The sequence below is a fragment of the Nannobrachium achirus genome, assembly GCF_963921795.1.
Source record: "Nannobrachium achirus genome assembly, chromosome: 11".
Taxonomy (NCBI): Eukaryota; Metazoa; Chordata; class Actinopteri; order Myctophiformes; family Myctophidae; genus Nannobrachium; species Nannobrachium achirus.
In genome coordinates, this window is record NC_137820.1 from 44,430,999 (window position 1) to 44,448,937 (window position 17,939).

The following is a 17,939-nucleotide window of genomic DNA, read 5'->3' on the forward strand; positions in this document are numbered from 1 at the left end:
GGTGGTCACAACGCTCCTATACGTGGCCGTGTGTGTGGGTCTGTCTGTCTGTCTGTCTCCGTGTCTGTCTGTCTGTCTGTAGCCTGCAGTAACCTTTTCTGACCACACATGTTAAGGGAGGGGCGCTGTTGCGCACACACACACACACACACACACACACACACCACCGCTCAGTTCACACAAGTGTGATTTTTTCTCTACTGATTACTCGCCCCATGGAGACTTGAGTTCAATAATACTTTTTTGTATTTGTCGCATTCCTAAAACAAAAGTAAATTTACCCCCATTGATTCCGGATGGGGACCCAAATGCATTTGGGTCCCCATCTGGAATCAATGAGGGTAAATTTATTTATTACATTTTTTGTCTTTGGAATGCGACAAAAACTATTATTGAACTCAAGTCTCTATGGGGTGAGTAATCAATAGAAAAAAAGTCATTTTGGGGGTGAACTACTCCTTTAATCACCTGAGCGTCACCTATTCTGGGACGAACATTTTGGTGAAAATAGTCGATCTACAAGCTCACAATGCGTGGCGAGTCAATTTGTTGTAGATTGTCTATTTTCAGCAAATATATTTGTTGTAAGACATGGAACAAAGGAGGTGGCCTACAGACCCTGGGGGACTCCAGTCCAACAATATACTTTGTTCCAAGTTGTTAAATTTAGACCTTGTTGTGTTGTTTTCTGCTTTGCCTTGCTTCACCTCAGATAGCCTTATTAGGATATTTTGTCATTTAGTGCCTTGATCTGTTATGTCAGGGGTCTTCAACAGGGGGTCCGGGACCCCTAGGGGTTCCTCAGAGTTACTAAAACGCGTCCTCCAAATCTTTGTGTGATCGAAACTTTTTTTCCCTTTTATATTAACCACTTGAACTCTATACCGTCCATATTCAGAGAACTTTAGCCAAAAATAGCAGATCTACAAGCTCACAATGCCTCGCCTTGCCTTGGGCAAAGAGCTGACTAAAAGTGCAGACTAAGTACAGAGTGAAAGGTCAAGTTTTTTTTAAGTAATGGCGGTTCAATTGGTTAAATATCTGAAAACACACATTGACATGAATCCTATATACACTGATGATTGCGCTGTCAAAAAATGAAACTATATTATGGAATATTTAAATTGTTGTGGGGGGTTCATCTCTCTCTCAACTAAGGGGACCTTGGCCTGAAAACGTTGAAGACCCCCGTGTTACGTTGTTAGTCTGACAGTTGGTTGTTCCTGTGTCTTTCCAGGTGCCACCAGAGACATCGGCTCAGCCCTGACCAGGATGTGCATGCGTCACCGCAGCATCGAAACTAAACTACGCCACTTCACCAAGTAAGTGATTTGTGACTTCCTGTCCCTCGCTGCTGGGGTCTCTCTGTCCCTCTCTTCACAGTCTGTTTTGTTTTGGGTATGTTGGAATGGCCGTTAAACGTGCAATCCACAACTTTTATGTAGGGGAGACTGGGGTTGAAAGTAACACAGGGCAAATGTAACACACTCAATAATTCGAATCAGAAACAAGCTAAAGGGATGGGACTTCTTCTGCACACGCTCACGCGCTCTGTCCTCTCTTTGCCTATGGAAGAGTAAAATGACCATTTTTAGCAGAAATGTTCAACAAAAACAAACTTTGAGGCCACGAGCACCACATGTTCTACTGCTAAGCTAAGGCAGGAAGGCACATTTGGCCAGAGGATATAAATGTCTGCTAGTACCACTAGTCAACTTGTGTCCCACCTGACCACACGATCTAAGAGTAGGGAGGCTGCCTCCAATCACCGCAGACATACTATTTATATTGTAATAACATACCATACAGATTGGTTCAAATATATTGCTGCTTTAATGCTTCACATAGGAATCTTTATCCTATGATATACTGTAGGATGAATATTTGTGTTTCACTACACCCTGAAGAAGGCCAGGCCGACACGCGTTGGTGTGTTTTAATGTCTTAAATCTGTCTTAAATCTAAGGTAATCTAATTAAGGCCTTTTACTTTGCAAAAACACCCAGTGCCTGGACCTGGATTTTGAAGACTGCCTTTTAGACAAAATGTTTCTTCTCTCCTAAATAGGAAGAATATGATTCCCCTTCTTAACTGTCTCTCCTGTCCTTTCCACTCTTCTCAGTGCTCTTATGGAAGGCCTCGTCACTCCACTCCAAGACAGAATAGAAGAATGGAAGAAGACAGCAAACCAGCTGGACAAAGACCATGCCAAAGGTGAAACAACATGAAAAACTACTATCATGAACAACGGAAGAGACCAGCGCTGGTCTCTTCTGGAGGAAACATTCATTTTACTAAATGAACGCTGAATTAAATTGAAATGCCTGCAATTCCCACTTGCTCCCTTTAGAATACAAGCGGTCTCGTCAGGAGATTAAGAGGAAATCATCAGACACCATGAAACTCCAGAAGAAGGCCAGAAAAGGTGAGGAAAAATGTGCCAACTGATAAGAACTTATTGATCTATGAAACTACAGTTGGCCTGAATTGATCAACACTATGGGGCGCTTAACCACTCAAGCTCTGCAAATGCCATTGTACGATGATGAATAGTGGAAAATAACTGAACTACAAGCCCACGCTACAGGCCGTGAGCTTGTAGATCTGCTATTTTCAAAATTTATGAAGATTTTCAATATTTATGAAGATTTTAATTATTTAGAAAATGTTAAAAAAAATCTTTCTTTTCTTTTTCTTTTTTTTTCTTTTTTAAGTTTTCACATTTTTGGAAAATGTTCACATATAATGATGACATGCCCACCACAGGGACACCAGAGCTAAAGTGGTTAATAGAGTTTTTATGGCTGTTATGTCTAAATATGGCTTAGCCACTCTTCTCTGGCAGCTTTGTGAATGTATGGCGCCATCTACTGACTGTAAAGTAAAATGACAATTCAATGAACAAGCAAATTTTAAGGGGTTATTTTAAAACATTGCATGGTTTTATAAAAACAATATCCCCTGCTTATAACTTTATAGTACTGCTGCTTTAGGGTATTTATTCAGTCTGTTATTTTTCATATGACGCTTACACTGGACTGGTACATGCACTATTCTTACATGCAATGCTTACATGTCATTTTTTGACATAGCTAACATTTCCGTTTATTTGTTTCTACCCTCCCCACATACACCTTCCCTCTCCTGTCGTCAATTCCTGCAACCTCCCTCCTCTTTCTTTCTGCTCTGTTCCCTGGCTGTAGAGCTGTTAGGTATGTGTGCTGTGCGTTACTGTTAATGTATATCGGCGCTGTTCGGGTGGAAACCTTGTATGTCAAAACCTTAAAAAAAAATTAAAAGAAAATGTGTTCCAATGGACCTTATTTCTAGGCACAAGCTCTTTTTTAACCGTTGTAGGCTAGTAGATCTGCACTTTCCTGCTACTTTTGTGTGGGGAAGTAGGGCTTTAATTTATCATTGAACATTAATAAGTAGAAATACGGCAATACAAGGTTTGTGCCAACAGCGACGATATGTACGTATATGTACTATGTACGTATAGTATATGTGTGCATTGTGATCATTGCTGAGAGAAAATGTTTGTGTGTCTGTCTGTCTGTGTGTGTGTGCATGCATGTGTGTGGAGGCGTGTGTGTGTTTGCGCGTACACGAGAGAGCGAGCGAGTGTGTTCAAAACATTCTAATGGTGTTTCATTATGTCTGTCTCCCTTCAACCGCCATCCATTTGTATTTGTGCTGCATCATCCCGCTGAGTGGCATCTTGTAGAAACAGTGTGTTCATATTCTAATCATTCATTCCAGGGACTCCATGTCACCACAACTTTGCATCGTGGTTGCATCATCATCTCATTTCAAGTTAACAACGAACATGTTCCATGATTCTCACTCTCATGTAGCTGTGGAACAATCTGGCTGTCATGTTTACATGTGATTTCAGCCCACACACACACCGTCATTCTGAGTGCTAGTTTAACCCTGAGAGTGCAAAAATAGACCAGTTAACTATATACTGTACATCAGTGGTTCTCAAAGTGGGGTCCAGGGACCTGCAGGTTTCCTTTAGGGGTTTCCAAATGGACCCTTACAGGTCTGTAACTCTGAGAGTTAACCAAATAGACCTGTAAAAGTTAAATTATTTTTTCTTTCAAAAACAGCAGATCTTTGAGGTCACAACGCACAGTGATGCAATACGTTGGGCTTGTAGATTTGCTGTTTTGAAATGGCCATTATATTAACTAAAGCTCAAGTGATTAAACTAATACTCAGGATGTTGCTGTGCACAGTGTGCAAGCATGTTGTCAACATGCCTTCTGTCAAGTGTTTCTAATCATCTGTTCCTGTTCTTCTCTTCATCTATCACTCTCCTGCCATGAACTCTTCTCCTCTCATTCCTCCCCTCCTAATTTCCTCGTTCCCTCTCCTCTGATTCCTCCTCTCCTGTCCTCTCTGTCCCTCTGTCAGGACGGGGTAACTTGCGCCCCCAGCTGGACAGTGCCATGCAGGACGTCAGTGACTTGTACCTGCTCATGGAGGAGACGGAGAGGCAGGCAGTGCGCAGAGCCCTGCTGGAAGAGAGGGGGCGCTACTGCACCTTCATCAATCTGCTGCAACCTGTGGTGGTGAGTGAGGGACTGGCAGTGGTGGAAGAAGTACTGAATTATTTCAGTTATGGCTTGCAAATCAGCTATTTTCTCTACTTTCGTGTAGCATTCTTGTATGACAAAGTTGTTTATTATGAGTTTGCTGTCCGGCAGCAACATATTGTGTCAAAGGTTGATTAGGGAAAGCGTTTTCATTTTGTTGTTTGTTTACGCGTGTTTTTTTGTTTTTCTTTTTCTTTTTTTAGAATGGTGAGATCGCCCTGCTGGGAGAGACAACACACTTACAGGCCATTGTTGATGACCTCACTGTGCTGACTGAAGATCCACACAAACTGCCTGCAGCCAGCGAGCAGGTAGAGTATACTGTATAGACATAATATACAAATGTATAAAGATACAAAACATGTATTTTTTACTAGTAAGACACCTCAGGGCGACATGCGAGGTCGCCCCAATTCTTGGCCATCTGGCCAATGATCTATATCGGACGAGTTAACCATATATGGAGACCCCTGGTACCCATATATGGAGATCCATGTACTGTATATGGAAATATGCTTTGAGAGCCCAAACATGCTTACTCAGTTATTCGTTAGGTGAAAGTCCTATGATGTCTATGACATCTGACATCATACCCTTTTTATGCCCATACATCTCTGTCTGTAGAACCAGCCACATAGATATGGGCTGTCTTGGCCATATGGATTCTGTTAGTGTGGTATGTGGCCGATGTGGCCTCCATATATAGGCATTCCCATATGAAGTTAGATATGGGCTTAATATTGATGACATCACGGAACTCCATACATGGGCATAAAAGTGATTCTGTTAGTGTGACATTACAGCGAAGCCAGAGCGTGATGTCTGAGCGGCAAACCAATTCTGTTAAGAGTGGTTCCCCTCACATCACAGTGAGAGTCAGAGCATGATGTCAGAGCGACAGACCCATAGAACCACAGTGTCAGGCGTGACAGAGATACATACATACGTACATACATACATACTTACGGAGTACGGACAAGCTGTGACTGTTTACATACTAATTGTATTAATTATTATCTCCGTCTCTGTCTTTTTTACTCCACAATGAGTTAAACCGACCTGGTCGCCTTAATTCACATTATCATGTGTCTTCTGCAGACCCCTCTGCCCCAAGCGCTGGGTGGATGTTTTGCAGAAACCAAAAAGTGGAAGAGCCAATCAGCGTCTCTCAATCACAGGGCCCTGAGCGCAGACGCTGATTGGCTATTCCATTTTTTGACAAAAATGCCCACCCAACCAGCACTGGGGGCCAGACCGGTCTGCAGAAGACACATGATAGTGAATCCACACGCCCCGGATGGTTTACCAGGCTAAGGCAATCTGGCACTCAGGGCAAAATAATGAAAGTGTGCCCCTGTGTGTACTAGACAAAACACAATGGAGGAGAAAAAAAACAACGCACAGAACAAATATGTAATCAGTGACACTCTTGAAAATCAGAAGGGAATCAAAGGACAGGTGATGTACTCTTTGATTCTGCTAATTAGAAGAACTGCATTGTTCTTGTGAGGAGAACTTGAACATGATGTTGTCATGAAACACATCGTCACTGTTTGTCGAGGTGGAAACCTTTTATGCCCCAAACAATTTTTCAAGAGAGAAGTTCTGTCAGACTCATGTAAGGTATGTGACTCTGTGTCGTTTATGATACTGTGTCACATTCGATAATGTCCCTGTTTGAAGAAAAAATTATTTATTTTTGCAGTTTTTTTCCCGGACCACGCTATCTCTGTGACCCTGCCGCAGCAGTGATGTCAGCCTTTGGTTCTCTATAATTACAAAAGAATAAATCATCTCAGTCTGAAGTTAGGTTTAGCCTCTGGTTAAAGCAAAGATTAGGTTAATGAACAACTTTTCAAGTTCCGGGTCACCACCCCACACTACCCTGTTGGCTACTGTAAACGCCAATCAACATCCCTGACATGTCCCGCCCCAGCGTGATGTTTTTTTGGAGCTGTGTGGAACACAAGCTCCCTATACGTGGCCGTGTGTGTAGGTATGTGGGTGGGTATGTGGGTATGTGGGTATGTGGGTGGGTCTGTGGGTCTGTATGTAGCCTGTATGTAGTAACCCTGGGTGACCAGAGAGGTGCTGTTGAGTCTAGCCTGCCCTGAGCATCAACTGCAATACACACACACACACACACACACACACACACACACACACACACACACACACACACACACACACACACACACACACACACACACACACAGCTCCACTTCGAACAGAGGTTCGATTTTACAGGAAGTGCACAGCTTTGCAGAATCATGCTTGACCGTGCGCGCATGGTGATATGTCGCCCCCTGCAGGTGATCCGGGACCTGAAGGGTTCTGACTTCAGCTGGTCCTACCAGACGCCTCCCTCCTCCCCCAGCAGCACGGGCTCCCGCAAGAGCAGCATGTGCAGGTATGACACACACACACACACGCACAGACGCACACACACACACACGCACGCACGCACGCACGCACGCACGCACTCGCACACACGCACACACGCACACACACACACACACACACACACACACACACACACACACACACAAAATTTCTTATCACTCATTGAAGTATGTACCAATGGAACGGCAAGGTGTTTGATAACAGCTACCAGACTATCAGTGGGTGTGTGTTTGTCGGAGAGGGGGGCTTATTTCCCTGGGGCTTCTTTCCCTTTCACCTTAACACGTTTACAAATGCTTGTTAATTAACTTGCCCTTGTTAACAAATTAAATGAAGGATGTTGACGGCTGCCAGAGGGAGTCTGGAGGAGAGAGAGAGGGGTGGGGAGGGGAGGGGGCTTGAGGGAGATGGGAGATGTAGTTTTTACATGTTTAATCCATGACGGGGGTCTTCAACAGGGGGTCCGGGACGCCTAGGGGGTCCTCAGAGTTACTACAGGGGGTCCTCCAAATCTTCCAATCCTTTTTATATTAACAACTTGAACCCTATAGTGTCCATATTCTGAGAACGGTAGCCAAAAACAGCTATTAGAGGTTTTGTGTAGAGGGTGGAAAAAGAGCAGACTAAGTACAGAGTAAAAGGTTAAGTTTAATGACGGCTCGAGTGGTTAAATGTCTGAAAACACAAATTGACATGAATGCAAAATACACTGATGATAGTGCCGTCAAACGATGAAACTATATGGAATCTATGAAAAGCTTGTGGGGTTTTCTCCCTCAACTAAGGAGTCATTGGCCTGAAAACGTTGAAGACCCCTGACCTATGACAAACTACAGGCGGTGAGTGAGTGAGAGAGGCTAGAGAGATGACAGGGGGCCGGTGGGCGGCAGTGGAGGGGGGGGGGGGGGGGGGGCATGGGGGGTGTGACGCTGTCGAGAATCAGAGAGGAATGAAAGAACGGCTGGTGTTTCTGATGCTCTTTGATGCTCCTGATTAGAAGAATCGCAGCAGATCCTCTTGTTGTGTGGAGAATGTGCGTGTTGTCAGTCATCAAACACATTGTTGCAGTCCTGGGGGAAGCTTTGATTGTCCAAAACCGTTGCTCGTCATCAAATGGATAAAAGACAATATGGAACCAATCTCGTAATTATTTAGACACACAAGTCACGTTTTCTGTTTACTGAAGAGCTGAAGAGACAGGGAGACTTCTATTACTGAACCAACACCATAACAATGAGTGCTATCAGAATATAGAGCTATTTAATGCTTATTTGAACAAAATGAAATCACTTACCATACCTTACTAAGTGACTGCAGGCCTAAGGCCAAATGGAACTGAGGGAGTTGGAACGCCCGCTTTATTTTCTACACATTTTCAGCGCTTCAGACTGTTGGGATGAAGCATCTGAGAGTGATGTGAGCCAACAGTCTGACCTGAGAGACTAGCCCTGATAGCGATAATCTCTTTTGTGATCTTTTGTGAAGCGTATTTTCACCAGGATTATTCCAATATTCTTTTCTAAATCCATACTGGTAGGCTTGATTTCAAGATTAACATAAAAAAACGAATTTAAATGTTTGCATGTTGATGGCATTCAATTGTAAGCCTCGTTCAAATCACAGTAAGGAGAAGATATACCATGTGGTGATGGGTGATGATAACATTGGAAGCGTTATCTATCTACTGTATCTGCCTGGCATAACAATATTTCCAACTTTTCTCATCTTTTCGACTGTGTTTGTGTGTGTGTGTGTGTGTGTGTGTGTGTGTGTGTGTGTGTGTGTGTGTGTGTGTGTGTGTGTGTGTGTGTGTGTGTTCCAGTCTCCTCCAGATGCCGTCTGCCGGTGCCCACCGCCTCAGCAGCGTCTCGTCCCATGACTCGGGGTTCATCTCCCAGGATGCCAACGCCCACTCCAAGCCCCCCTCACCCATGCCCTCTGACATCACCAGCCAGGTAGCGGAGCCGTCTCACGTTCACTGTCGCCACTTTAACCCTCTAGTCTTAAAGAGGGCCCCACTCCTCTTTCCCCTCTACACCAAATAGCTTTTGTGAAAGAAGACGATGTACAAGCTGACAAAGTTTCAAAATGTTTTAAAAATACAGCTTGTAGCAGATACACAAGCTCAAGTTGTGCTCTTACAGATCTGCTCGTTTCGCTACATTTGCGCGACACCATCATACTAGTGTACACTTTTTGAGACTGGTTTCATTCAACCCATTCTCACTCCGAGGTCGTAATTCGTTGTTGATGAGTTGGGCAAACATCTGATTGATTATGTGTAGTTTCATCACCAGGGCAAATCCAAGGGATTATATGACTTGCTAATGGTGGCATGGAGCAGATGCTAGCTTGGGACAGACGGAAGTTGATAGCAGTTGTTCTCTCAGAACATGGAATTGTACTTTATCCAAACTCCACACGCTTCCCCCATCTGGCACCTTTAGGCCTGATTCATACTTTGTCACTCTGTGGTGTCGCGCGGCAATAATAGCCTATCGAACAAGCTCACACCACCGTGCAGATGCGACGTGCTTTGAGCTTGTCGGTAGGCTATTTTCGGCGTGTGACACCGCGCCACCATGGGGCATAAATCAGGTTTCGGGCAGAACCCAGAACATTTCCCTCTCCCCACGTAAACTCTCAGCTTGTCTAGGACTCTAGGGGACAGATGTAACCACCAGATGTGTGTCTGCATAAAAATGATGCTAAGCTAAAATCTACATAACGATCAGTATGTATGAAAAGGAGAGAAGGTTCACACTTCTCCATATACTCTGCAGGTGGTGGATGCAGATTTTCAGAAAGTGTCTTTTTGCCGCAAGGCGAGATTATGCAGGAACAGTTATGTGCAGTTATGTGAGTCTGCTGTAAGAGTCTGCTGTAAGTAAATGTCATTGAACATTAATGTTCATGCAATTTAAACTGGTATGTTCTGCTTAAGATCAGGCAATAATTTGCTACTTTATTGGCCACTATTTACTATACATGAAATACTTTTCTCTGGTTCAGTGCACTTTTTTTTCCGGCTGGTTCAAATCATTTAGAATTTGTTGAAATAATTTTCTCAGAAAACAACCCCGGAGGTTGATGTCGTCATGTGCCGGTCCAGAGGAGAGCCAGACAGCTCATAATCCATAAACATATTCTTATTATGATTCACTTATTATTTTTATGTCTCCTCTCCTCTTGCCTTGTGGGTGCTCATCCACTCTTTTGGCCTCCATTTAGAAATCCCACAACTTTTTAATTTCTTCCTCAAAGCGTTGCTCTGAACCAATGCTACATAAACATTTACTGCACAAGACAATTTTCTCAAGACAAATAACATTGTTCATTGTTTGCTTTCTCCTCAACCAATATTCAGATTTCACAGTCTGTTAATATGCGTATTTATTGCTGTTTTCTCAGCTATTGTCTCCGATGCTTACACACTACAGTAATTTTCAGACCATTTAGGGGTTAAAAGTAAGAGTGGATATGTGCGTGTTTATGTGCTCACAATGCCACACTGTGATTTATGATAGAAAAAAGGTTGTGGGTGTTTTTTCATAACATCCGACACAGAAACGCAGAACAATGAGTACACAGGTGATTGATCTCCAAAAATAGCTGCAATGGTGTGCGACACCCGCATGCAACTCAGCCTTTGCTCCCCAACCGCAGGTGATGAAGTTAATCCATCCTTGTTGCCTGATAGGATTGTGCTGTTCAGTGTAGCATCCTGAATAAATTATCTTATAGACTACTTTGTATTCTGTCTAGCCTGGAGGTCTACAGATCCCTGTAGGGGGGGGAAAGTATGTTTTTATCTCTCTCTCTCTCACTATCTCCCAATTTTCCCTCCTCTCCATTTCTGCCTTCCCTCTGCCCGTCTCTCAATCTTCCACTGCTCTCCTACAGAAGTCAACAAGCTCAGCCTCCTCTGAGGCTTCAGAAACCTGCCAGTCTGTCAGCGAGTGCAACTCCCCCACAGCGGTCAGTAATGCATGCATGCGTCTGCCCAGTCCGCTCACAGCTGGACAGATACACACGCACAAGCACGCGCTTAGTATGCAACATACAAACACAGACACACCATAAACACACATGCTGCATATGCTGAGCCACATGCATACACTCCCACGCAGAGGTGGAAAGTAACTAAGTACTGTACTTAAAGTACGATTTTGTGGTATTTGTACTTAACTTGAGTATTTCCAATGTCCAATTATTTTACTTCTACTCCACTACATTTCGGATCCACATATTGTACTTTTACTCCACTACATTTATTTGAGAACTTTAGTTACCTGTTACTTTGTAGATTATTATTACAAAACATACATTAACCACAGCCTTATATACATTTCGGGCCATTTGAAAATAGCCGATATACAAGCTCACAATGTGACACATTGTGAGCTTGTAGATCTGCTATTTTCAAAAGATTTTTATACATTTGAAAACTTGAAATGTGACATGAGTACTTTTACTTTAGGTACTTTAAAGGTGTCATGTCACGCCGCAAAATTTTACATTATGATACTTTTTCCACCACTGCTCACACGCTCATTCACACACACACGCGCACTCATCTCGCTGATCTTTATATTATGGTCCATCTACAGTGTCTAGGCACTTTGGGAATGCCCCTCTCCCCTAAGCTTCCCTTCACTAAGCTTAGGGAACGCCCTCCCCTTCACGATGAGTAGGGAACACCCAGGCCTCTGTATGAAATAGCCTTTTCATGCATAATAACCATCTTCATTCATATAGAAATTGAAGAGCCGTTCCCATTGAAGGGGCGTTCCCTAAGTGCCTGCTCTCTGCAGTTAGGCCCTTCTGGACATTTAACTTGAAGTGGCCCTCGGGGGCCCCTCTCACCAACGTACTGTGACACTCTGAATCCACCTTGTCTGTCCGTTCTGCAGTTTGGCTCATGTTCATCATCGTTTGGCACGTTCCGCCCTGCTTTCTCTCACACTGGCACCATACTCCCTGCGTCCCCCACATTTAACCACTCCCCTGGATCCAACACCCCCTCACCCACATCAAAGGTTCCTAGCTGGAAGGTTTGTTTTCATTTGCAATTTTCCACTTTGTTTTTTTTTTTTTTTTTTTTTTAATGAAAAGCCTTTATTTTTGCTTCTTTTTTGCTCCAAGTCACAATTTCCTATCTCTAAACTGAGCTCGCTTAACCTATTGTAATTTCATTGACATGCTGTACTCTGCCCATATTAAAGCTGCGATCCATAAAATTCATGTTGTATCCGGGATTTGAACCTCCCTGGTTCTACCGCATCATTTCTACCTCTCCTCTTGAGGCAATCACCTCTTGGCCTGGGGAGATGTTGCACTTATGAGCCTCAGGCAGTACTACTTGTCAACAAGTACTACTTGTAGATATCCAGCCCGACACCAGGGTCTAAATGTCTCAATGGATGGACTAGGGAGACCATCTCCAACCTCTGCAGACGTGCTAGTTATATTAACTAGTACAAGCTACGGTAGCACTTTACATAAAGGTCGGGTCTATAAAGCATCATGCTTTGTAGACCCAATTATAACACTTGTAATAAATGTTTATAATAATGTATGAATTATAACAAGGTTTATGACATTTTAAAGGGCGTGTTCATAATGCATTATATGCTCAGCGGAACAGCATATTATAACTTCCATAACTTAGTCATTTACGGGCGCCCTGACGGCGTCGCCGGTTCAATTCCCGTTTCGGACGACCTTTGCCGCATGTCACTCCCCGTCTCTCCCCCCATTTCCTGTCAGTCTACTTTCCTATCCAATAAAGGCATAAAAGCCCCAAAACAAAGGGGAAAAAAATAAAAAACATAGTCATTTTCTATACAAAGACCCTTTTTAACAGACCAAAATATGGTTTTAATGTGCTATTCCGCTGAGCTTATATAGAGCTATAGGATGTATATGACCATCACTTAAATACTTCATAAACCTTGTTATAAGTGCATTGTAAGTGCATTATAAGCCTTTAAGTAAAGTGTTTCCCCAATCTACTAGTTATATTAACATACTCTCCCATACAGTTTCGTTCAAATAATGTTTTCCCGGTACTCAGTAAAATACGCTTGGATCGCAGCTTTAACCATAGCATCTAACCAGTTCATGAGCCACACAGTCTTTAACAGTCTTCCATTTTGTAACAAAATGGAAGACCGGAGAACCGCCGGGCTGGTAGACAAGTCTTGGGGTGAAGCCTAGACAATACTGTAGATGCAGACATACCCTGAACGTTCCATCCAATGCTGCAGGATTGGGCCAAATCCAGTCCCTACGAGCCCTCGTTGGCCAGCACTCTGCAGCGTAGGAGAGAGTCTCTGGATCGCATGAGGGAACAGGAAGCTCCTTCCAGTCCACACAGCTACTCTGGCATGCATCTGGATGAGCCACACCGCTCCAGGATTGGACCAGGAGGCATTGCAGCCAAGGTATGCGCGCAGTGAAATCGGTAACAGGAAAAGCCGACCTAAAACAACGTTTCCAAACAAAGACCCAAACTCGTTTCCCAACGGGTCTGTGGCCTTAAGCTAGATGCAGAATAGACCAAAATCAAATCTTTGCTTCTGGGGGTCCCTGGAACAAAATATTTTGCAATGGGGGTCTGTGGCCAAATACATATCATGCTGGGGGTCCTTGACATGACAAGGTTTGAGAAAGAATTAAAGCAACATAAGTTTATTTTCAGAAAACTGTTAGGATTTAGAACACTTTTGTAGAATGTGCTTATCAGTGGTTAAGGACCCCCAAAATGTGATTTTGGCCGCGGACCCCCATCTCAAAATATTTTGTTCCATGGATGGACCCCTATCGCAAAATATTTTGTTCCAGGGACCCTCAGAAGCAAAGATTAGATTTCGGTCTATTCTGCATCTAGCTTAAGGCCACAGACCTGTTGGGAAACAAGTTTAGGTCGACCTTTCCTATATTTGTGAAATCCTCACTGCTCATTTGACTCTGAGGAACAGGCACGTGCACACATAGACATGAAAGGGGAATTGAGACCCTGCCCTTTTAACAGTCTGTAAAAAGTGCCCTCTCCAGACCATGAATGCAGTTTTTGAAGAAATGCAAATGCCCTCTTTCCATGCCATACCTGAAGGCAGCATTCAAGAGAATTGCCTTCTCCAAACTCTCCTGAACTTGAATGCAGCATCTTATGTTGAAAGAATTGCCCTCACTGTGTAGAAATCCATGCCATACGCCACATCTCCAATATTGCCTTTTGTATGCTTAGTTTAGTGTGGTATCAAGTACTGAAAATAGCTGACCTCCAAGCTCACTGCGACGTGCTGCGAGCTTGGAGGGCTGCTATTTTCAATATTTTCACCAAAAGGCCCTTTTAGAAATTTCAGCCCCTGCCTCTCTAACATTCGCTGCATGTCCTTGCTGAGGAATGTTGAATTGGAAACCAGATGGACCTGTAATCTGTTTGGTTCCATTTGTAAAACACATTTTAAGTTAAAGGGGTACCCATTTTCCACCTCCTCTTTGCATTATCGGTCCTCATTACATTAATACACTATATGAGATGGCACCATTTCTAGCCGAGTCCACACAGATAGTCTATTCCAAACTAATAGAAACTGCAGCCTTTCTTTTCCTGGGAAATTAACATGCTGAAATAGAAGCCATTGTTCCTGCATTCATTTAAAAATCTTGTTTGAAATGACCAAACCTGCCTGCCGATGTGTATGTATTGTACAGCATTGGGAACTGTGCCATGTAGAGTCGGTGTACATATGTAAATGTCTGCTCATCTTTATGCATGGTTTGGTTTGGTGTCTGCCTGCCTGACACTTTCTCTGTGTGCATGTGTGTATGGATTGATAACGATTCATTTATGCATGTATGACCTGTTCTCCAGCACGGGGAGCCCCTGTCCCCCGCAGCCAGCACTCTGGCCATGGTTCTGACCCGAGGGCTGAGCATGGAGCACCAGCAGAAGAGCAGCAGAGACTCCCTGCAGTGTTCCAGTGGTTACAGCACGCAGACCAACACCCCGTCCTGCTCAGAGGACACCATCCCCTCGCAAGGTGCTTAAACCCACCTTTTATACCTGTGGTTGTCAAACTGTTTCATGTCAAGGACCCCCAAATGACGTTTTTATTTATTAGTGGGGTTGCCTAATAGGGCAACACACTATTGTTCTCTGTCCAAGTTTATGGAGGAACTTTCAGCCAATGAGGAAGCTGCATTCTCGTGACGTCACCTTTATGCGTGCTTCCTCATTGACTAAAAGTTACTCTATAAATGTTTTGCTGCTTCCTCATTGGCTAAAGTAACCCCATCGACTTGAATGGACTCAAAAACGCAAAAACGGCAACCACACTCGTAATTTCCCAGAATTGCATCTTTCTAGTTATTTATTACTTTTTCTGATTGAATCTGAATCCCCTGACAAATACCCCATATTACAATACAAAGATAAACCACTAATACTAAGCTTTAAAAAAAACTAAACTAAACTAGCAAACTCACTTTAAAAACAAATTATGTAACTCAAACGAAATAAAAACAATGCCTAAACTATAATAACTTTGCTATGATGTCTCATGACATCTCATGACTTTCATTTCCTTACAGGGTCGGACTATGAGTGCTACTCGTTGAACGGGGATGCTGAGAGTGAGGGGCAGGCGGACTTCGACAAGTCCTCCACCATCCCGCGCCACAGTAACATCGCTCAGAACTACCGCCGCATGATCCAAACCAAAAGGCCGGCGAGCACCGCCGGGCTGCCCGCTGGCAAGACCCTGCCGGGGGCGACCAACGGCGTGGCGCCGGGTGGCTCCGGTGCCATCATCACGTCCGGCACGGCCACCATCCGCCGAACCCCGTCCTCCAAAACCGGGGTGAGGCGCACACCGTCGACGTCGGGCCCCATCCCCATCCGCCCCCCCATTGTCCCAGTGAAGACCCCGACGGTCCCGAGCTCTCCGGGCCCGGCCCATCACCGCTCCGGCAGTGAGGAGTTCCTGTATGGCGACGACCCCGGCGACTACATGAGGGCCTCCCCCAAGCGGCTGAGCCTGCCCGACAACACCTGGGGCTCCGGAGCCGTGTACGGCCCGCAGGCCGCCCACGGCGTGGAGGAGGACCCCCTGCTGGCCGCCAACCGCCACAGCCTGGTGGAGAAGATAGGAGAGCTGGTGGCCAGCGCCCACGCCCTGGGAGAGGGCCAGTTCCCCTTCCCGTCGATGGCCGGTGAGCTGGCCCATTCCACCCCTCTCGGGGCCCAGGCCATGGCCTCCCCGCCGGAGGAGGAGGTGGACGTGCTGAAGTCCATACGGCGCGGCGTGCGGCTCCGCAAGGCGGTGACGGACGACAGGTCGGCGCCCAGGATCCAGCGGTAGCTGTTGGAAGAGGAGGGTGCTCACTGGTGCGCCTGTGGTTACCCTTAACTAAACAAGCTCTGTAGTAACGTAAAACAAGCACTCATCATAATACATGGACAGGGACTCCGCCAGATGAGTGCACCGAACATGCAATGAGTGGATAAAACAAATATATAGACGGTGAAGATGAATGATTGACGGACAATGTCACGACATGTCATTTGTTAACATGTATGTATCGCGCGTGTACGTACAAAGTAACCCATATTTGTTAGGTTGTATTATTTCTTTGTTTTTTCCTCTACGAGTCTATGGGCACTTGTGGTTGTACTTCTGCGTTCTCTCTGGCTTTTGTTCAGGCTGCAGCAGGCAAATCCAATTTATTTCTCAATATCGATCTCTAGGGCTGATCTTTAGCACCGCACTGTTATTTGTAATGGATCAGGTCTGCATTGGTTGCTGTGGTAAAGAAGACATAACGATCTAGGTGTGTAAGTAATGTTTAACCTGCACAAAGATAGCTGATCTACCAGCTCACTACACAATGCATCGTCGTGAGCTTGTGAGGTCAGCTATTTTGAGTGAGCAGTACCATCATACGACAAAGTATAAATGAGGCTTTAGCTTCAAGAGTGTCCAGACTGAGACACATCTTTATCGGATTTAAATCACCTTTCAAACCACCTAGGAATGTGGTTTAAATCTGATTGGCAAAAATCAGTTTACAATGCGTTCTTTTGCTGTTCAGACACAATCTGATTCCAATCTGGTGCAGGCCAAAACATCTGATTTGTGCTGCGGCTGCTGCCAGTGTAAACATAGCCTCTGTGTCTGAAAGTTCCGCGTGGTCAGTGTGGCATACGGTCACTACTGTAAGGTCTGTGTCCTGGTGGTCAGTGTGGCATACGGTCACTACTGTAAGGTCTGTGTCCTGGTGGTCAGTGTGGCATATGGTCACTACTGTAAGGTCTGTGTCCTGGTGGTCAGTGTGGCATATGGTCACTACTGTAAGGTCTGTGTCCTGGTGGTCAGTGTGGCATACGGTCACTACTGTAAGGGCATTGTTTCCCAAACAGTGGGTCGGGACCCATTAGTGTGTCTCGGTTGCAGACCCGTTTTTATGGGTCGTGAGTAAATATCTTTTTTTTTCCTACATTTAAAAAAAAAATTATATTATCATTTCAAAGGATTTTCTAAAAATGTTAAAGAAATCGGTTCTTCATAAAGAAATTCCATTAAAATAAATGTAATAAGTAGTGACAATAGCAGATCTAGCTTGTAGATCGGCTATTTTCACTAGATTGGGTCCCGGGGAGACATCAAATTTCTCTTTTCGGTCTCGAGCTAAAAGAGAGAAATAAATAAATTAATGTTTTGGCACCGCTGCTGTATGGACTGAATGCTCTTTGCTCTTTATTCTTATCCTTATTATTATTATAATTATTATTATTGTGGCATTTCCGAATGAACACAGGAAGGTGACCGTCTGTATGTCGTGTGTCATCATCATTACTGTACGTGTATTACTGTATTCATGTTTTGTTTCATACGCTGAACACCAACTGTGTAATTCATGTAA

At 44.3% G+C, this 17,939-nt stretch overlaps 1 protein-coding gene across 1 annotated transcript in view; it reads left to right on the forward strand.

Moving 5' to 3' along the window:
* LOC308294863 (protein MTSS 2-like) overlaps positions 1-17,561 on the forward strand; it is a 46,793-nt gene extending 29,232 nt beyond the window's left edge. Inside the window, exons 4-15 of the mRNA XM_080737762.1 lie at positions 1,238-1,322; positions 2,123-2,214; positions 2,351-2,425; positions 4,423-4,580; positions 4,808-4,915; positions 6,917-7,014; positions 8,830-8,962; positions 10,911-10,985; positions 11,921-12,061; positions 13,277-13,453; positions 14,890-15,058; positions 15,609-17,561. Of these exons, the coding sequence (XP_080593888.1) occupies positions 1,238-1,322; positions 2,123-2,214; positions 2,351-2,425; positions 4,423-4,580; positions 4,808-4,915; positions 6,917-7,014; positions 8,830-8,962; positions 10,911-10,985; positions 11,921-12,061; positions 13,277-13,453; positions 14,890-15,058; positions 15,609-16,378 (2,081 nt within the window). The 3' untranslated portion in view covers positions 16,379-17,561. The remainder of the gene's footprint in view (positions 1-1,237; positions 1,323-2,122; positions 2,215-2,350; positions 2,426-4,422; positions 4,581-4,807; positions 4,916-6,916; positions 7,015-8,829; positions 8,963-10,910; positions 10,986-11,920; positions 12,062-13,276; positions 13,454-14,889; positions 15,059-15,608) is intronic.
* Positions 17,562-17,939: the final 378 nt, after the last annotated feature.